At 42.1% G+C, this 21,672-nt stretch overlaps 1 protein-coding gene across 3 annotated transcripts in view; it reads left to right on the forward strand.

Annotated features, from left to right (window-relative positions):
• The window catches only part of Xpo6 (exportin 6), a 99,090-nt gene that overhangs the window by 18,863 nt on the left and 58,555 nt on the right, over window positions 1-21,672 (forward strand). For all 3 annotated transcript variants that reach the window (XM_085841337.1, XM_021166261.3, XM_021166262.3), the window contains exons 2-5: window positions 7,499-7,589; window positions 10,829-10,941; window positions 12,491-12,688; window positions 20,424-20,583. In XM_085841337.1, coding sequence (XP_085697463.1) covers window positions 7,499-7,589; window positions 10,829-10,941; window positions 12,491-12,688; window positions 20,424-20,583 — 562 coding nt within the window. The remainder of the gene's footprint in view (window positions 1-7,498; window positions 7,590-10,828; window positions 10,942-12,490; window positions 12,689-20,423; window positions 20,584-21,672) is intronic.

The following is a 21,672-nucleotide window of genomic DNA, read 5'->3' on the forward strand; positions in this document are numbered from 1 at the left end:
ATCTCAGGATTAGAGTTTCCTTCCTGTTCTTTGCTACTTTCTTGCTTTCTGTTGGCCTTGTAGCACTGGTGTGGGGGAGGGGCACCCTCACATTGATTGTCATGTGTTATTTAAGCTTTGGATCCTATACTAAACCCAAGGACACTTTTTTTTTTTTTTTTTCGTTAAAAGTGTGGGGAAGGAGGGTTCATTTGAGAGTGGAGACATCTTTGGTGGTGGTAGTATCTTTGAGAGAAAAGTTTACTTGGGACTGAATTTGCTTGCTAATTCTGTACTTTTGAACCTTAGTTGGCAGGTAGTGTTTGATCAGTATCTGTATCAGTGAGGCTGGGAACCTATAGGAAGGATGTCTCTGGTCCACTGGGAACACAAGTTGTAGCTCCGGGGAAAGGAAGCAGAAAGTTTGATAAAGACTTTCTTTAAAGCCAAGGGTTATGTTGCAGAGAAAATTGTTTTAATTTCTTTTTACATTTCTTTAATTATTTTGTGAACATATGTGTTTGTGTGGGTGTATAGCCCATGGTTTACATGTGGAGGTCAGAGAGCTATTTGCAATATGTGGGCTTCAGGGATCAAGGTCAGGTAACCAGGCTTGGGCTAGTGTTTCTACCTAGTGAACCATCTCTCTGCAGCCTGAGAGGGTTATTTAGAGGTCATTAGGTGAAACATTACAGATTTAGTCAAGGTTTGAGAAAACTTAGGTATTCATTTTGTCACAGGGGCAAAGGCCCATATAGATCATCTATCATAAGGGTTTCTGTTAGGCTTTGTTAAAGATATTTTTAGCAACTATTTACATATTATTTTTCAAAAAAAGATTGTAGTTTGTGAATAGAGGTCATACTTACATCTTTTGGATAGGAAATTAATATCACATGTGCATCTCTGTGGGAATCAGTGGTGATCCTCAAGAGCCAAAGCGATAGCAGTAGTTTAGTAGCAATCTTGCTTTTAAACTCACCTAGAATTGCTCTGAGAACTGTAATATTGTCTGTAACACTGACATCAGTAGCCTGATTTTGAGTCCCTACTTTATGGCTGGCATTGTGCTTATTATATGTGCTTTATGTAAATGATCTCATCTAGTCCTTAGAAGGATCCAGTGTCTTAAAATTTTTACATAGGAGGCAAAGCTATCTGTTAAAAACGTGGCCAAGCCGGGCAGTGGTGGCACACGCCTTTAATCCCAGCACCTGGGAGGCAGAGGCAGGGGGTTTCTGAGTTTGAGGCCAGCCTGGTCTTCAGAGTGAGTTCCAGGACAGCCAGGGCTATACAGAGAAACCTTGTCTGGAAAAACAAAAACAAAAACAAACAAAAAAATCTGGCCAAGGTTCAGGTGTATTTGAATTAGAGCCGGGGGAACCTGATTTCATAAGATACACTCTTTACCTAGTAGTGTGGGTAGAAGTGTGCAGAACTGATTACAAGACAAAGACAAAGGGGAAAAACAAAAGGAGACAGAGAGGGGTCCAGGCTATATATAATGTTTGAGAGGAATTTAATGAAAGCTGAGCTGTAAATTTTTTCTCCTGCAGCAGGTCAAGGTGGAAGTCCCCATGAGTATTCAAATGCCACGATGGTTCTTTTCCAGGAGCCTTGGAACTAGACAGCCTTAAGTCTACCCCTACCCCTGCAGATGTCTCTGCATTCCCCAGGTCCCATGTGCAAGATCCCTGGCTCTGGGCACTGAGGCTGTCCATACTGAAGCACTGCTGTAGGGTGGTAACCATCAGACTCTACTTTCTCATTTGTAGCTTCTACTCTGCACCCTCAGGACCCTTTTGATCCTTTCAAATCAGGAACTGTCTTATTTATCCTTACATCTCAGGAGTATCAAGCTTATTTGCCAAATAAATGACTTAGTTTCTCAAGGTCATTCTAGATTTAAAGGCTATGTAAAGCTAGATCTAGAAGAACCGAGGTTGAGATGTCTGCCTTTAGGGGAGTTTATTTGGCTACGAAGAACAGATTGCATCAGGGTTGGAAAATAGTTGGTATCAAAGTGACCAGCTAAAAGAAGCTAATTTTACAGGCAGTAAAATAGGGAGTGGAAATTGTGAGGGAAGATGGCACAAAGTGAGAAAGCACTGGGAAACTGCAGGCTCAATGGAGCCAGCCATAGAAAATAGGAAAAAGTCAAAGAAAATGTCAGAGTCTGTGACCTTTCTCTTCCTTTCAAGTTTTCTTTGATGAGGTGATTCTGAGCCTTGATTGGCTTTGGTTCCTTAATGAGTCAGAAGCACAGGTCTTTGAACTGCTTATCCAGAAACAAAATTAGACAGCAGCAGAAATCTAGGCAGGCAGCTGTGTACCCATTAACTTTTCTGCTGCAGAAAATGTAGGTTTGTCTTAGATATATGCATGGCTCTCCTAGAGGATTCTAGGACAGACATAATTCATCATCCCATTTTGCCCAAAGATTTTAAGTGTGTGTGCCTTTTTCTGTTGGGGTTAGCCAGGTGAGCCTTGGGGAGGCACAGGCAAATGAAACAGCAATATATGACTTTGCTGTGGTGGTTGCTTTGGATATATAGACAATAGTGGGACTCACATGGAAACTGTAGGTCTCTCTTTACATTGTAGTGAGTAGTTGTGCTAATTGATGAAAATACCATTGAAACTCAGGGTCTACATTTTGAAGATGCAGTTTGAAAGCTCAAAGCACATGTACATTTTCTTAGACAGTTTATAGCTGTTACGGCATGTAACACTCAAACCAAGAGTAGAATATTCTTGGAGTTCCAAGGTAATTCTTCCCCAAAGTAACCACCATTCTGACTGTCATACACAAGTTATTCTCAGTTTTGTTTAAATTTTTAGTATAAAACATGTTGGGCATAGTGTTACATATCTTGAGTTCCAGCATGCAGGAGGCAGAGGCAGAGAGGCATGTGGATCTCTGAGTCTGAGGCCAGCCTGGTCTACTAGAGAGTTCCAAGTCAACCAGGGTCACACAGAGAAACCCTACCCCAGGTGTGTGTGTGTGTGTGTAAAACAAAGAGTGAAAGGGTGTGTTTTGACGTCTTTCATTTGTTCACTTGTGTTTATGAGATCCTTTGTTGTTGCTGCCAGACTCATTCATTCATGTCGTCTTATACTTATTTTTCTGTGTGTGGGTGTTTTGCCTGTGTGCTTGTCTGCACCATGTGCATGTCTGGTGTCTGAAAGGGTCAGAAGAAGGCATTGGCTGTCTTGGGACTGGAGTTACAGATGGTTGTGAGCTGCCATGTGTGTGCTAGGAACTGAACAGATAGTATTCTTAAATGCTCGAGCTGTGTCTTCAGCCCAGTGAGTCGAACTTTGCTATTCTGGTGGTTGTGTAGTAGCCTCTAACATTTTAAATTTGTATTTCTCTGAGGTGAACACTTATTTAGATCTTTCTTGTATAAGTAACTTTGTCCAAAGGCTCTTGTCTTTTCTTTGTTAAGTTACTTTGTACTCTGATGAGAATTCTGGTTCCCATTCTGTGTTTTCTCCCATTCTGCAGCTTCCTTGTGCCCTTTGATGAGCAGTTGGGCTTGCTGCTCTTATTTCTTTATGTTTAGTGCTTTATTTGTCCCAACCATAGAAAGAAACTGTAACCTTGTTATGTAGAGCTTGTTCTGTAGACGCTCTGTTGTTTTACTTTTCACATTTTGTGGCTTAAATTTATGTTTTTTTCCCTCTGATTGATCTCTGTGTGTATGTGTCTCAGTGAGTTTTATTTATTTTAATACATTTGCTTGTATGTTTATTTAGGTGAACATATACTTATATGCTTGCCTTTTGGGAGTCTGTTCTCTCCTCAGATTGGGAGGCTTGGTGTCAAGGCCTTTATCTGCTGAGCCAGTGTGAGTGCCCCTCATTTAGTTTTAGTCTTCAAGACCTGCAACAGAAATCTCAGCAGAAGTTGTGAAGCTAGCAGATTGATCTGAACCCTGAGATGCTGACCCTTCCTGTTCCAACTTAGAGTTGTGGGGGCTTTCCTCTATGTTCTTTGTCTCATTACTTGAGAGTGTAGTGCTGTGTGGTGTGTTAACCCACCAGTCTGGATTTGGCTTTGCCACTTGCTTGAAACAGCTGGCAAAGGTTTCTGTGGCCTTCCTGCCGAAGAGGCTGGGGATCTCCAGTATTCTTTAACTGTTTTCAGGTCTCAAATGTATCCTGTTTGTCTTCTACATCTGTTCTGATTGTTTACTCAGGTGAACTCTGGGACTCTTATTTTTAATAGTTTAATGTATTTTAATAACAAACTTACAGGAACAGCACAGAAGACAGACGACATTAAAAACACGTACTTGCATGTAGGACAACTCAGAAAAGTATAGTGAGTGAGCGGAATCTACCGTATGATAAAAATGCTACAAACACCATTTAGTTGCCGTCAATAAGAAATTTACTTATTTTTGAAAAATCCAAATGCTGGCATTGTCCAGACAATTTTAACAGGTTTATTTATAATTGTTATAAAGTGGAGCTGTTGAAATGTGTTCGCCGAAACATTCTGCTTGCATTAATGCTTTACATCTTGCATTTATATTAAAAATTCAGACACAAATAAATGTAGAGAAACTGCCAATATCTGATTCTGTCTTCTATATTTCTACTTGCAATCATATACTTAGGTACCTTTGACCCCATGGAAATAATATCTAACATTCAGAGCTACTGATAACAGGAAGAAGAGGAAAAACAAATTTTTTTTAAAATTTTTAATATTTTTTATTACATATTTTCCTCAATTACATTTCCAATGCTATCCCAAAAGTCCCCCATAGCGCCCCCCACTTCCCTACCCACCCATTCCCATTCTTTTGGCCCTGGCATTCCCCTATATTGGGGCATATAAAGTTTGCAAGTCCAATGGGCCTCTCTTTCCATTGATGGCCGACTAGGCCATCTTTCGGTACATATGCAGCTAGAGACAAGAGCTCCGGGGTACTGGTTAGTTCATCATGTTGTTCCAACTATAGGGTTGCAGATCCCTTCAGCTCCTTGGGTACTTTCTCTAGCTTCTCAAATTTTTTTTTTTGTTTTGAGAATGAAATGTTTTCCCTCATAGTGGACTCTTAAGCACTTTCTCCACATATGTGGCGTGCTAGCTGGATATCTTTTGGCATAAATTTTACACATTTGGCATGGTTAGCACACAGATTGATATCTTCAAAAAGGCCAACCAGATAGGCCTCACTTGCCTCCTGCAAAGCACCAATAGCTGCCCTCTGGAAGTGCAGATCTGTTTTGAAGTCCTGAGCAATTTCTCGAACCAGACTCTGAAAGGGAAGCTTGTGAATCAGAAGTTTAGTGGACTTCTGATAGTGTCTGATTTCATGGAGTGCCACAGTACCAGGCCTGTAACGATAAGGTTTCTTCACCCCTCTAGTAGAAGGCGCACTCTTTCGAGCGGCTTTTTTTTTTTTTTTTTTTTGGTTTTTGGTTTTTGGTTTTTTGAGACAGGGTTTCTCTGTATAGCCCTGGCTGTCCTGGAACTCACTCTGTAGACCAGGCTGGCCTCGAACTCAGAAATCCGCCTGCCTCTGCCTCCCGAGTGCTGGGATTAAAGGCGTGCGCCACCACGCCCGGTTCGAGCGGCTTTTGTAGCCAGTTGTTTCCTGGGTTCGTTACCACCGGTGGATTTTCGGGCAGTCTGCTTTGTACGAGAAATGGTATGGGCACCTCCTTACTAACCCCCCTTCTCCTTCGGCTGGAGTTTGGCTGGAGTTTGGCAAATGAGGCGATGCTGGCGTTAGAGAGCGGCAGCCCTGGGACTCCTTTTTTAACCACTGTAAATGAACACAATTTGTTTTTTGATATTGCTGAGAAGTAATAGTGATTCTGTTTGGTACCCTCTGCAGACATGAATGAGTACAGTGGAGGAGATCTGACTACGTTTGTTTTGCAATGCTCCTGCCTGTTTTTATTTGGTATCTAAGACCAAGTAAATATCAGGGTAGCCATCCTTGCCTTCTTAGTTTATCCTGCAGTTTTGTATATAGATCACCATATTTGATCCTTGTAATATCCTGTGAAACACAGTAGTGTTGGAATTATTGAAGTGATCAAATGTCAATAGCCTGGATCTGTGCTTTTTGGGAAACATCTGACGATGCCTCTGCTGGTTCTACTGCATGTCCACGCTCATTGCGGCATTGCCTTACAGTTGACGGAGCCTCTTGGGTTGTACCTTAGCCTTCTGTGCCGGCAGGATGGGAGGCACAGCCTTGACTGGCAGTGTTGGTGGTGTGTGTGGTGCTGTTCTTGTAATTTGGCTTATTAGGGGAGATGGCTGAAGTTTCTGTCTCCACAGTAGTAAATGACCGGCTGGAGGCTTCCAGACTTCTCAGAGTTCAGCAGGAAACAGGTTTAAAAGTGATCCTGTTGTCTTAAAAGGCTCTGCTATCTGCTAGTAAAGGAGATTTGGGGAAAGGAAACAGGAAAAGAATTAAGAACTAACTAAAATAACAGGAGTTCTCAAGTAGATAATGCCAATGAGGGTTCAGACATAGCTTGTAGATGCTCAACTTTTTTACACACAAACTGTATGAAGTGGTTTCTGATACTATTACTTAAAAATGTTTTATGAAATCTGGTCTGCAGTCTAGGTTGGCCTAGAACTTGTTTGCCATCTTCTTGCTTCAGCCTTCTAAGTTCTAAGACCACAGGAATATGGCATTAGACTTTGCATGGGGTTTAGCAGCTGTTCTCTTGCTGAGTGAAAAGGAAGTGGAGATCCATGTGCAAGAGGGAACTGGGGTGCACTCACAGCCTCGGGCTGGGTTTTTTCTTTTTTTTTGAGACAGGGTTTCTCTGTGTAGCCTTGGCTATACTGAAACTTACTCTGTAGGCCTAAAATTAAGAGATCCACCTTGCTCTGCCTCTGGAATTCTGGGATTAAAGATGTGCACTACCATGCCTGGCTCAAGAGCCTCCCTCTTAACTGTTGTCTCTTCTCAGTCTGTCCTTTGTGGATCTGCAGCAGAGATTAAACTTTTCGTGCCTGCCTAAGCTTTGTTCTTAGCTGTATGCACATTCATCTCCTGGCTGTTCATGTGAGATTGAAAGCTGAATGTAAATAAGACTCCTGAAGCACCTTCAGAAACCCCAAGAGGCCATGTGGCTTACCTTTGCCTGTATTAACATCTGGGTAATTATTCAGGCAAGGGGTCCCAGGTTTTCTCTGGAGGGCCTGTAGGCCTCCCAGGATGTTTGTTCTCCCTCTTCAGCCCAGGCCAGGACTGTTCATTTGCTTTCAGCTTCACTCTATAATTACATTTTGAATTACTTATTTTTCTCTTCCTTAACATAAATAATTAAAATTACATGGCATGTATTTGTAGGAGATACTAACATTGGCTTCTAAGCCAGATGGAAATTTCTCCTATTTTTCTGGCTTGCATTATGCATTTGAAGAATGTTGAACCAAGATGTTTTGGGAAGCAAATTACTTTTGTTGTGGACAGGAGTTGGAAGGCACTGAGGGGCAGAGCAGTTACTGATTTTTCTCAAATTCCTTTGCCAGGCATCTGAAGAAGCCTCCCTCAGGGCATTGGAAAGCCTGATGACAGAATTTTTCCATGACTGCACAACCAATGAAAGGAAGCGGGAGATAGGTAAGTGGAGTTTGGGGAAGAAGGAATTGATACCCTTGGTTGGTCAAACCTACATGTGCCCCTTGAATTCTTGGCTGCTTTGCTCTGGTTCATGTTGGGCAGGTAGTGCTTGTAAGACTTGCACACCTAGCATAGTGATTGGGTTTCATGCCTTTCAGTCAAGAGGAAAAGCCTCTGCTTGTTCCTGACCTCAATAGTGTTGTTGAAAGAGGCCCACAACCATTAATTTCAGAATAAGAACAATTTATGAAAGTGTCAGAGTGGTCACAGTGAGACACAGTGGAGTCTGATGAGTCCCTAGCTGGTCGACCTCAGAGACTTCTCAATCATGTTCTCTTCCTTCTCTTCCCCACCATCATCCCCATTCTGTGGTTTTCATGAACACAGGCTCTTCAACAGAGAACATGGAGGTGTAGGTACTTGTTGTCTTGGGGGCCTACTTTTTTGATTTTTATATTCAGTATCATAATAATGTTAATCAAGCACATTAGAAAGAAGATAATTTATTCAAGTGTCACACCTGCCTCAGAGACATGATCCACTGTGCTGCTTAAGCAGTCTTTCTCTTTTGAATCCTTTCTTGAACATTCTTTCTTCTGTGTGTGTGAGAGAGACTGCTCAGTACTCACTGTATTGTTGCTTCCCTTTCCTTAAGGTCTGTCCTTGCCTCAGAACCTTAAAGACTCATTTCTGTTTCCATTGGCTTGACTCATGTTAGCCAGTTAAACCTCCTGGTCCAATCTAAGTACCACCCAAAGTCCCCATGGGGTTGAGACTTTTCAAGTGTCTAGGAGATCTTTGCTATAGCCTGTTTTTGCTACCTTCCTTGAAGCATCATGTCATCTGATAGCTGGGTCTCCCAATAGCCTGTACCCTACATACCTTTCTTTTCTGAGGAGTACACTGTAGAGAAATAGAATGTGTCTAGACAAAGGGCTAGGAGCTAGGCAGTGCCTGCCTGAGGAGGAGCACCTTGCTTGCTATGCTGGTTCTCTGATTACCCTGATTATCCTCCTGCACCATTGTGACCTCCTCTTCAGGTTTATGCTACTAATGTGCTTACATTTATAGTGAAAATACCAGATACAATTTTTACCGAAATAGACAGATCTTGCTGTGTGTTAGTCGCCTATAATCTTCCACTCTGATTCTTTCAAACTCTTTTGTCATTGTAATAGAAATGCCTTTGGTTTTTCTTTGAACTTTTGATTTGCTCATCAAACTTTGCTTACATTTGTGCATTAATGGATTGAAAGTGAACCTTGTATAAGGTTTTCATGTCTGAGTCAAACTTTTATGCAGACTAGGGCTATAGCTCAGTGGAATAGAATTTTTGAGTGGGGATGCTGTGAGATCAGCTGTGTTTTAACAGTGGGGGAATGGGCGCACAATATAGACCAGGGTGTTGCTGGGATCAGGCTTAGGGATCAGCTGACTTGAGCCCAGCATATCATTTCCAGCTATAACTCACATTCTCTGGTTTTCTTGTGTCTCTGAGTTACATAGAAACTTTTTTTTTTTAAAGATTTATTTATTTATTATATGTGAGTACACTGTAGCTGTCTTCAGACACTCTAGAAGAGGGCGTCAGATCTCATTTCGGGTGGTTGTGAGCCACCATGTGGTTGCTGGGATTTGAACTCTGGACCTTCGGAAGAGCAGTCCGGTGCTCTTACTCACTGAGCCATCTCACCAGCCCACATAGAAACTTTTAATTATCAGAACATGCCATCATCTTTCACAGATCTTTTAAGACTTTTTTGTTTGTTTGTTTGTTTGTTTGTTTGTTTTGAGACAAGGTTTCTCTGTATAGCCCTGGCTGTCCTGGAACTCACTTTGTAGGCCTCAAACTCAGAAATCCTCCTGCCTCTGCCTTCCAAGTGCTGGGCTTAAAGGCATGTGCCACCACGCCCGGCAAGACTTATTTTTTAAAACAATTTTATGTATGAGTGTTTTGTCTGAATGTACGTCTGTGTGTGCATGGAGGATGTCAGAAGAGGGTGTAGGATTCCCTGGAACTGGAGTTGTAGAAAGTTAGGAGCTGCGTGTGAATATTGGGGATTGAACCCAGGTCTTCATAGCCCTCCTTCTGTAGAATAATGTTTAGTGAGACTGCCGAGTTGTACTTAGGGTTGCAGGGAGCTGGCACAGGAGTCAGCTGCAGTGTTGTCATGGCGACCTTGCACTGGCCAGGCTTACTGGCAGGGATCATAGTTAGTGCATGTATCAAGGTAGTTAATAGGCATTGTGCCCACAGGCGATGGTGGGTAGCTAGGCAATTAATGCTTGCTAATTTTGAGTTTTAGCTGATGTTGTCAGGCCTGAGAGAAAAAGTGCCATTTTCGTTTGACTGGATACATAGTCTGGGCTGCTCTTCTAACTCTTAGGGTTTTTACTTTTTAATTTTACTTATTTATTTTGTATGTGTTGTATTTTTGATTGGGGCTGTAGAGATGGCTCGTGGTTGAGAGCACTGGCTGCTCTTCCAGAGGACCCAGATTCAGTTCCCAGCACCCACCCACGTGGTAGCTCACAATTGTCCAACTATCTGTAATTCCTGTTCTAGAGGACCCGACACTCTCACACAGATACATAAGTAGGCAAAATACCAATGCACATGAAATAAAAATACATAAATTAAGAAATGTAAAAAAATATTTCTATTTTATGAGTGTGTGAATGTTTTGCTTTCACATATATCTGTGCACCCACTTTCGTGCCTGGTGCTCATGAAGGCCAAAAAAAGGTGTCCAATTCCCTGGAGCTGGAGCTACAGATAGCTGTCAGCTGCCACATGGCTGCTTGGAATGTTAGTTTTCTCTTTTTGCTTCTCTAGCCTTCACGTCAATGGGCATGTGAATAGTGTAGATGTCCCTGAAGAATTACAGAATATGATGGTGTGTATTGCTTATCTCTGTGGGGGCTAGTTGGTGTCATTTTACATTTTGGAAAGGATTGCTGTCTCACGTAGAGTTTAAATAAGAGCTTGAACAATGGTCTGTTCTCAAAAGGTATCTTTAGGAAAGCTAGCGACCTTGATGGCAGGGTCCATTGCCTGTGTTGGGTCACCCCAGTGTCAAGAGTATCCCATAATCCCTTCAGGTGGGTTTTGTGGTTGGTTTTTGAACTATTTGTATTATGTGGGGAGGTTGGTATGTTTTCCAAATGGTGGCAGTCTGGTCTTTGTATTAATTTCATATATTTTTATAGACTTGTTTTGTGCTATTTAACTTTTCCAGAGGAGCTTCTTAATAACTTTGCCCAGCAAGTAGGAGCTTGGAGATTCTGCTTATATTTTCTGTCCAGCACAAGGAATGACTATGTAATGATGTACAGCTTAACGGTTTTTGAGGTAAGTTGTTGTGTCATTTTATATTCCTGAAAACCACAGTGGAATTGTACACTATTGGCACCAGGTTTTCACTGTAGTGTATAGATGACTGAGAAGCAGTAGGTTGACCCTCCCATGTGGCACCTTGTGTCTGGGGACATCTTTTGAGCTGTGACTCCAAAAAGATGAGGAAGGTGGTTGACTTTTCTTGTCTGCTGGGTAGGTCATATTTGGTGACTTACCTTTTTCCTTTGTCATTTGAAAGACAAAGATAGCTGGACACATTGGATGGAGTACTTGTATTGCTACCATCTTCCTGCCATGGAACTACTCATGCTAACTCTCGTCCAAGCTTTGTCTGCTGGGCATGTCACATCAACCTCTTTCCCACTGTCCTTTCTGTTACGGTCTCAGAAGTGAGTGCAGTACTCATTAACCCATTTGTTCTTTATGGGATAGGGAGTGGTATCTTGGTAATTACCTCAGGCTGGCTTCAGACTTACCACCCACCAGCCTCAGTCTCCCATGTGATTGGATTACACATGTGTGCTGTCATGTCTGGCTTGTTCACTTATATTTGAACATTACAGTTGTTTCTGTTACTATATGGTGGCCAGGTGGCTAATAAGACATGTTGGAGACAATGATATAATAGCAAGTTTTATACATACAACTTACTGTATCTTAAATTGTTCAGTATGTCTTCCTAGAGATAGGAGAGATGAGATTGCTTTATCCTAAGAATTGTTTTTTCTTTTTCTTTTCTTTTCTTTTCTTTTCTTTTCTTTTCTTTTCTTTTCTTTTCTTTTCTTTCTTTCTTTTTTTTTTTTTTTTTTTGAGACAGAGTTTCTCTCTATAGCCCTGTCCTGTCCTGGAACTTGCTCTGTAGAGTAGGCTGGCCTTAAGCTCACAGAGCTCCACATGCCTCTGCCTTTTGAGTGTTGGGATTAAAGGCATGTGCTACCACCGTCCAGCTTGTCCTCAGATTTTTTTTTTTATTGGATATTTTATGTATTTACATTTCAAATGTTATCCCTTTTCCTGATTTCCCTTCTGAAACCGCCCCCCCCCCCATCCCATCCTCCCTCTCCCTGCTTCTATGAGGGTGCTCCTCCACCTACTTACCCACTCCCACCTCACTGCTCTGGTACTCTCTTACACTGGAGAATTGAGCCTTCACAGGACCAAGGGCCTCTCCTATTGATGCCAGACAATGCCATCCTCTGCGACATATGCGACTGGAGCCATGGGTCTCTCCCATGTGTACTCTGTGGTTGGTGGTTTAGTCCCTGGGAGCTCTGAGGGGGGAGGGGCGACCTGGTTGGTTGGTATTGCTGTTCTTCCTATGGGGTTGCAAACCCCCTTCAGTCCTTTCTGTAACTCCTCCATTGGGTTCCCTGTGCTCAGTCCAATGGTTGGCTTATCCTAAGATTTTAATATTTGTTAAATGACCTAAACTGTTAGAGGTAGGTAGATGTGTGTGTATGTGACGTTATAGGTAATTATAGAATGAAAACCATTCATTTTGTGTATAGCTCATTAATTTAAAAGATACGTATTTGTTTTTCAGAATCTAATCAATAAAATGTGGCTTGGGGTCCCATCTCAGGATAAGATGGAAATCCGTAGCTGCTTGCCCAAACTTCTCTTGGCTCACCATAAAACCTTACCTTACTTTATTCGGAACAAACTCTGCAAAGTTATCGTTGATATTGGACGCCAAGACTGGCCCATGTTCTACCATGACTTTTTCACTAACATTTTACAGGTAAGGATCTACCTGGGGGAACTGTCTTATAAATTGTTCGCAGAGTGATTATATCCCTTGACTTGAGGGGTTTTATAGTTAGTCCTTGGGGCTGCAGTAAGTAGTAAGTGTTGTAGGCTGGATTCATACATTGTCTGTCTTTATGTTCTGTAGCTTTGCAGAGTGGGGGAAGAGTGAGCCTAGTTACTTCCTTAGCACCTGTGACGTTAGTTCTGCTCAGCAGGCCTCGGAAAGCCTGGCTCCTGATATGATGGCGGTGAAAGGAGGGTTCTAGTGGTTTCAGAATTGTCAGAAATTCTTGGGATTGATAAACAGGACCAAACCGGTTTTAGAGTAAATTTCATCATCAGGCAGTCGTATGTTAGCTATCTAAAGTTTCTTTGGACTCAGTTCTACTTTGATCCATTGGCAGTCAAGAGTATATTGTGATAGTTGGTAGGGAATTTGCAGTTTGTGTTGTGTTACTTATATCTAGGTCAGCCTCCAGCTCTCAGCAGGTTTCTTATACCTTTTTAGGACATTGGGAAAGGAAGTAACAAGGTGAGACTGACCACGCCCCTCCCTACCATGTAGTCTGTGGGTCAGCGCACCCTTTTGTAAGGTTGTTCCTCAGATTGCTGAAGTCTGCTGAGCCAAACCTTTGGACACATTTTACCTAAGGCCAGATTACTGAGAAACAAGGGTGGCTACGTCTTCCCTGAATAGGGTATGGAATAAAACGGATGGTTTACTAGAAACCTAAATTTGATCTGCAGCTCAAAGGTACTTATTGTCTGCTCAGTCAGATGCAGAAGCTAAGTGTGTTTAGAATTTTAATTATATATTTAATTAATTGCCTTTCTGGATAAAAGAACAATAAAAACGAAAAGTTAAATGTTTTCTCCAGTTTTTTCAAGTAAAGGATTATGTGGGGACAATTAAAAAAAAAAGTCTACTTTAGTTCCTTAGTTTATTCTCTCTTGGAGACAGAATTTCACCACTGTGCTATTTAGCCTGGAAGTAACAGAGATCTATCTGCTTCTGTCTCTGTTTCCCAATGCTGGACTCAAAGGTGTGTGAGTCACTCCATTCTTACTTGTCTGACACATTCTCATGTTTTATCCTTTACTATATTTTAGCTTCAAAACAAAACAAAACCAAAAAACCCAAAACTGTCAACAGTAAAATTTGCTCTGAAATGTTTCCTTAGGTACTAGCTAGCTACAATTGTGTCTTGGAAACTGAAACTCCAGATATTTAGTGAGTACAGTTTAGAAGTAGTTCCCAATCACCTAAAGCAGCTAGAATAACGGACAGGAAAGAAGAGGCCCGAGAAGGCAGCTGGGAAAGCAGCTGCAGAGGCAGTCCAGCAGTCTCCAGGAAGTGCCCTTGCTTTAGAGGAGGTGGGAAGGTCACACTGCCACATTCAGTTAATTCATTGAGCTTCAGGAAGGAAGAAGTTAAAGTCAGCTTGGCTTTGGCTTGTAACCCAGCTGGGAACCTTGTCCTAGCTTTGAACCTTAGAAAGGTGGAACCTTGTCCTAGCTTTGACAGAATGAGGCCTAAGATCAACCCTGGTTAGAGGTCAGGGAGTTAAAAGGCAAACAACCAGGTCTAAACTCTTAAGCTCTCAGAAGTGAGGAAGGTTCTCAAAAGCAATAAAAAGGAAGCACAGAGAGTGGGAGAGCTCTGCTAGCAGAAGCTATAACTAGACTCGCTTCTGCTGAGAGTCCAGCTTAAGGGCATCTGGATGATGAAGGGAAGGGAACGAATGTCCTCTCCCTTTCTCTTTCGTCAGAGCCTGGTGTCCTCTATAGGGAAAGTGGATTAGCTTTTGCACTTTATAGATTAATGTGGGCGGTAGCTAGGACAGTGGCTCAGTCATTCTGTTTTGTTTTTTGAGACAGGGTTTCTCTATATTCCTGGCTGTCCTGGAACTCTCTGTAGACTAGTTTGGCCTTGAATTCACAGCTGTCTGCTTGCCTCCATCTCCTGAGTGCTGGGGTAAAGGCATGCACTACCACCTACCACTCTTTTTTTTTTTTTTTTTTGGTTTTTCGAGACAGGGTTTCTCTGTGTAGCCCTGGCTGTCCTGGCACTCACTTTGTAGACCAGGCTAGCCTCGAACTCAGAAATCCGCCTGCCTCTGCCTCCCGAGTGCTGGGATTAAAGGCGTGCGCCACCACGCCCGGCTCACCTACCACTCTTAACAGTCTTATGATGATTTTTAAAAAGATTTTTTAGTGTGTGCACATGTGCCCTCTGAGGCCAGAAGAGAGAGAGTGTTGTATCCCCTGGATCTGGAGGTATAGGTGGTGGTGAGCCACTAATGTGGGTGCTGGGAATTGAGCTCAGGTTCTCTGGAAGAGCAATATACTCTTTAAAAACTTACTATTTTTATTGGTGTGTATTTGCATGTATCTGTGAGAGACTGTGTGAATGCAGATGCCCTTGGGTGTGGCATCTTCTGGAACTGGGGTTAGGCAGTTAGGAGCATCTGATATGCGTGTTGGGAGCTGAACTGGGTCCTCTATATGAGCAGTAAGTGCTCTTGGACATGGAGCCATTTCTCCATAAAAGTGAAAGGCACTGAGCCATCTCCCTAGCCACTCTTAGGATTTTATTGAGGATGTGGCCTTCTTCTCTGAGCTTTTTATTTCTTCTCTGTTAGTATGTTTGTCATCTACTAGCTCTTATGAGTTTGTGGACCATGTGCAAAAAGAGGTAGGCCCAGAAGGTCGGCATCATTGTTGTGGTGTTGAGGTGGTACTGATGGAAAAGGCCCGAGTGAGCAAGCTCTAGTGGGCATACCAGGGTGTGGTTGCAAGAGCCAGAGGGCAAGGAGGCCTGCCAGGTGATGATGAAAACAATGGCAAAGATGAAGAAGATGTTACTAGAGATTTTCCATGCTGTGTAATTAAAACATTTTGGCTGTCTCTGGCAGGTCATGAGAAACCCATGATGGTAAGGGTCACTGCTCAGAGTTGACAAACTGGGAGAAACTAAGAAGAATGATGGTGGCCACCTGATAGATGATCTGTTTCTTAAAATTCAACTGGACCAGGGAACAGTAGAACGGAAGTTGAGCCATGTAGTATTTCCAGTCCTGGGAAAATGGGTGATCCCAAATCGGGTATCTCTTCCAAACTTTGGCCATGCCTTAGAATCAGGGTTTAGCCACAGGGATGGCCATGTTAGCACAAAAGGAGACAGGTAAAATTGCTTCTGAGTACACTTGAGAAGACTGGGGAGATGGGCCAGTCTTGAGTTGTAACAGTGGTGGGAATCGTCATCATACCTGGTTGCTGAGAGCTCTCTTTGCCAAGATAAAAGCTCCACCCCATTTACTTGGGCTGCTTCCACTGGTCAGGGAGCGGTGCCTCACAGCTAAGCTACTTCACCATTCAGGAGGGCAGCTGATGGTATAGCCACATAAAGCTCAAAGAGGTATCAGATGACAAGAGCAAGGCCAGGAGTAGGGTGATGTCTGGGGCTTTGGTACCAACTCCTCCATCTCAGTCTTCTGGACTGGCACAGGTTAGTTTCACTGCAGCTGTAAGCATTTCCGTCAGATGTGATCATGTAAGAGTTGGAGCAGACTAGGCTAGCCTGGATGGGCTCTGTCCCTGTGTGAGCTGCAAGGGCCACATGTTCTCTTGGTTTTGTCCTCTTGCTAGCTCCCTCCTTTTTCCTGAAGCCAGGGAACCAGCCACAGTCAAGGAAAGCAGAGATGACTTACTTCCTTTTTTATTTTTATTTGAAACAGGGTCTCATGTGGCCCTGGTTTGTTTGGAATTCTCTATGTAGACCTTAAACTGGCCTTAAACCAGTGGTCTCAACCTTCTCAATGCTGTGACCCTTTAATACAGTTCTTCATTTGGTTGTGATCCCCAACCAAAAATTATTCTTGTTGCTAATTTAGAACTGTGATTTTGCTACTGTTATAAATCATAATGTAAAAACATCTGTTTCCTGATGGGCTTAGGCAACGCCTATGAAAAGGGGTTTCGACCTGTTGGTTGAGAACCATGATTTGAACTCATGGAGATCAGCCTGTCTCTGCCTGCAGAGTGCTGGGGTACAAGGAATGTGCTACCACACCTAGCAAGAGTGACTTTATAATGTCTTATGTCCTACGTGTTCAGTCTCTAGCACTACCAAAAAAAGAAAAAAGGTCAGGAAGAATGAATCCCTTCCTTGCTAACTACAGTGCTAGGCAAACTGTCTACTGTTGAGCTCTAGCTCTTGTTGGATTGTTTGTTTGTTTTTTGGAGACAGAGTCTTGCTGTATAGTCCAGACTGACCTCAAATTTATGATCTTGGTGCTGCCTCTGCTTTCCTAGTGCTAATGGTCTAGGTGTGTGCCACCGTTCCTAGTGATGGCTTTCTTTTTTCACTGAATTTCTTACCTGTGGTTTCTTTCCTTTGAATAAAGAAAGGAGATTTAAGATGGATTTTCTATATTGTAGAGGATCTGACCATATGTGAGGAGCACAGAGGCATTTCGTATCTAAAGGAAAGTGAGTATCTGACTTGGAGAGGTGGACATGGATGGCTCTTAAAAGCACTTATAGGAGAACAAGGTTCATTCAGTTTCCAGTATTATCACAGGCCTCAGCAGGCACTTGGACACTTGTGCATATAAATTCATATAGGTGGGCACACATAACCACATAACACACACATGTACCACACACACACAAACCTTGAAGAAAGTGAATGTGGCCAAGTAGATCATTTGGCAGAATAGGTTGTTCACCCCTGACAGATTTAAGTGCTTAGGAGCTGGGGAGATGGCCAGTGGATAAGAGGACTTGTTGCCAGCGTCCATGTGTTGGCTCATCACCATCTATAACTCTAGTTTCAGAAGATTTGATTCCTTGTTCTAATCTGAAAGGACACTAGGTGTATGCAGTGCATAGACATAGTCAGGAGCTGGGCAGTGGTGGCCACGCCTTTGATCCCACTCAGCACTCGGGAGGTAGAGGCAGGAGCGTTTCTGAGTTTCAGGCCAGCCAGGGCTACACAGAGAAAACCCTGTCTTGGAAAACAAAACAAAACAAAACAACACATAGGCAAAATATTCTCTCTCTCTCTCTCTCTCTCTCACACACACACACACACACACACACACACACACACACACACACTTAACCTCCCCTTTAGAAAAGTAAGTGCTCAGTTGAAAATAGAGACAGAAAAGAAAAAGGTACAAGGAAGGAAAAAAAAAGTCTCAGGGTATTGTTGACATCCCAGAAATAATCCACACAGAGAGCCTTAAAGTGGGTCTCTCCTAGTTTATTTTAGCCAAAAATTATACCAAGGCAGACATTATTTGAATGTGTTAGAAATAATAAAATTTTGTATAGAATGGAGAAAATGTGGAGGGTGTTCTTAGAAGTTTTAACTTTCAAGAGAGGTTGTTTTTATAGAGAGCAGCTCCCCTCCCTCCTTCCTCTCCTTCCTCCCTCCTTCATTTTTCCCTTTCTCTTTCCCCTTTTCTTTCCTGATTGGTTCTTGGGTAGACTTGTGAATTCCCACCTGCAGATTGCTGAGATTATAGTCAACTACTGGCTTTCTTGGGTTGCTTCTGAGTATAATGGAATTGCCCTTGAATTCCATTACTGAATTTAAAACATGATTTGAATGTGAGAGGAAAAGAGGGAAGGAGGGGAGATGGAATATGTATGGGCACACAGCAGTGTTTAGGCCCTGTTGTGGCAGCTTAACTTCCATTGTGAGTTTTGAACTTTGTCTAGGTCATCTGTCTTGTGTGGCAAGTGCTTTTTAAAAAACAAACAAACAAACAAACAAACAAACACCAAAAACCAAAAACTGACTGAGCCATCTTGTTATCCTCTGGTTGTTTTTCTTACTCTTCAGGGATGGATAGACATTTCTGTAGTCTATGATGGGAAGAGAGCTAACTTTCTGGGGAAAGCATAGTGTACCTTGTGTTGGTGGAAGTAAAGAGTATGTGATTTGTCTTGATATGATTCCTAAGTGATCTCTTTCCTGAAGCTTAGAAACGTCGTGTAGTGCAGGGAAAACACAGCAAGGAAGAGCCACATTTAAAGTTGCACATGCTTGAAGAAAGGTTTAGGTATTCTGAAAATGGTTTGCTTTTAATTGTGGCAAATGCTTGTCCACCTTTGAAAAAGTAACTGCTCACTTTTAATGATATTGTTGAATTTTTTAAAAACAGATAGGATGCTATAAGTAGTGTCATGCTTTAGAAAGTGTTCCTTCTCCATCTCTTGCTGGAGACAGTATTACAGGGGATAGAAGTAGTTACTCCATTTATTACATGAGTATTTGCAAAACTAACTATAGCCAGGCATGTCTATAATACCAGCATCTGAAGGGGCTGAAGCAGGAGGATGGCCACAAGTACTAGAATAGCTTGGGCTACTTAAAAAGTTTCTAAAACTTATGACCATGGTAGTTGCTTACCACAGATGTGTTGTTCTGCCACGTTTCTTTGATTTTCCTTTTTAATTAAAAATTTTGAGACCACTATGTGGTCTATGTTGCCCTTAAACTTTTTTAAAAAAAATTATATTGTCTTTTTTGGCAAGGGAATGGTGGATATCTTAACATGTATGTGGAAGTCAGAGGGAAACTTAAAAAGAGTCAGTTGTTTGCTTCTACCAGCTGGGTCCCAGTGATCAAACTTGGGTTGTCAGCCTTGGTAGCACCTCTGCCTACAGTTACTGTGTTGTCTCTTCCTTTTTTTTTTTTTTTTTTTTCTCGAGACAGGGTTTCTCTGTGTAGAGAAATCCGACTGCCTCTGCCTCCCAAGTGCTGGGATTAAAGGCGTGCACCACCACACCCGGCTAGCTGTCTTTCCTTAAATTCTTGATTTGTCTGCCTTGACCTCTGACTGCTGGGATAACAAGTTTGTTATGCTACTTGTTATGCCACACCTAGGCTTGCCTCATGTTTAATTCTAAACTTTCTTGAAACATGCTAGGTCAAAAATGTTAAGATGTAGAACTATGAAGTTGATTTAATGTGAATGTTGAAAAGATAGCACAAAAAGATAGACTGTCATTATCACTAGTATGTAAAATATTTGTATTACTGCCATGCGTATCACCATGGTGTCCGTGACAGGGGGATGTTGTGAAAAGTGCAGTTAGATGACTACCATAGAGTATGCTTGCACACACCTGCGTGGTAGATAGAACCTATTCTGTACCTAGGCTGTATGGTGTAGCTTGTTGTTCCTCCACTACTGACCAGGTATCACTGAATACTACAGGTAGTTGCAACACTATGTTAAGTTGTTATGTGTCTTAACTACATCTAAACATGGAGAAACCACAGGAAACCTACTAGAAAGATAGGAATTTTTCATGTCTAGTGTAATCATAAAAGACCAGTATGTCTTTTAAAGGTACATGCGGTTTGCCTATGACAGAATTGTCTGTAATTCAGTATGAATATCTCTTCAAATAACCAAAACTTGGCTGGGAATTTAGATTTATACAAAATTTGTCCTGTTTGTATAAAGACAGGGTTGTTTCCAGCTGCTTTTTAAGTTCCTGCTGGTAGAATATGAGAACTTGAGAATAAAATTTGAACGGTTAGTAAAGCAAAGTCTCATAAATGATCCTCTGAATTATTTTTCAAAAGTGTTGCTTGAGGTAGTCTGTTCATACGAGGCTCAACACTTCACTTTTAGTTGAATTTTACTAATCCTCTTTGTAACTCATTAGTTCTATTCTGCTCAGAATTTGCTTTTTCCTGTCAGTTGATCCAGTCTCCTGTGACAACCCCCCTTGGACTGATCATGTTGAAGACAACTTCGGAAGAGCTAGCTTGTCCACGTGAGGACCTCAGTGTGGCTCGGAAGGAGGAGTTGCGGAAGCTGCTGCTGGACCAGGTGCAGACAGTGCTTGGGCTCTTGACAGGTGAGTGAGCGCCTTGCTGGTACCTGGACAGATCCACTGCAGAGAGCTCAGGCCTTCTAGGTACTATTGACTCAGTGTAAATGTGGGAAGAACTTAGTTCTGGTTTCTAGCACTCAGGGCCACAGTCTAGTGCATGGTAAAACCTCAGAGGAGATTTGTAAGTTTATTTTCTAAGAGTCTTTTTTTAATTGGTTCTCACTCTGAGGTACATATATAGGCCAGGTAGTAGGAATGTGATTCTTATGCTGATAGTGTAATTGAAGTAGGTAAGTGGCAAGCTCTTTATTTAACATAATTTGAATTTAAGATTAGAAGTAGGAGTAGCAAGATGAAAAAAAATTCCTCTGTTGAATAGTGAGATGAGTCTTGGTGTTACCCGTTGCCCTGGGTTGTAGTTGTATGTGGTATTTCATCCCAGTTATCTGATCAGAGTCTGACAGTGTGCAAGGGGAAGGAGGAGGAGAAGCCTATCACACAGTGAGGCAGGAAGGTAGCAAGAACATCCCCAAAGACTGGAATGTGTTGTAGAAATTATTTTATCCCAACTCCATGTCTCTACCCCACCTTTGATCCTTTAGTTCCTGGATAAAAGACATACAACTGTTATTATTTACCATAAGCCTTAAACAACATAAGAACAGGGCAGATCTACCCTCAATGTTATTCAAATAACTTTTTAATTGATAACTCTGAGTTATTATTGTGTGTTATTATCTGGACTTCTCTTAATTCCAATTGGCCAGCCCCCAGGGCCATGCTTTCTTGACTCCTTGACTCATGGTGTCTTTTTTTCTTCTTTCACTTTTTTCAATCTCTTGGTTCTCCTCCAACCCCCAAGCCTGGGAACCCTCAACCCAGCCTTTGTCTCTTTTGCTCAGCTACGAGGCTCTTGAGGTGCCTGGAAGCCACTACTTCTTAAGTCTGTAGTGGGAAGACATGACTTACTCCATGGTGTTCCTTTACTATTTAGATATGCAGGACCTGTTTCTATTTCTCCTTTTGTGTGTCTGTTTTAGGAATTGGCATCTGGTGAGTCCTTTAAAAAATTGGTTAAAAGAATGGTTGCTGGTGGTGAACTTGTTGTGTGAC

The sequence above is a fragment of the Mus caroli genome, unplaced genomic scaffold, assembly GCF_978045245.1.
Source record: "Mus caroli unplaced genomic scaffold, Mus_caroli_1 scaffold_8, whole genome shotgun sequence".
Taxonomy (NCBI): domain Eukaryota; kingdom Metazoa; phylum Chordata; class Mammalia; order Rodentia; family Muridae; genus Mus; species Mus caroli.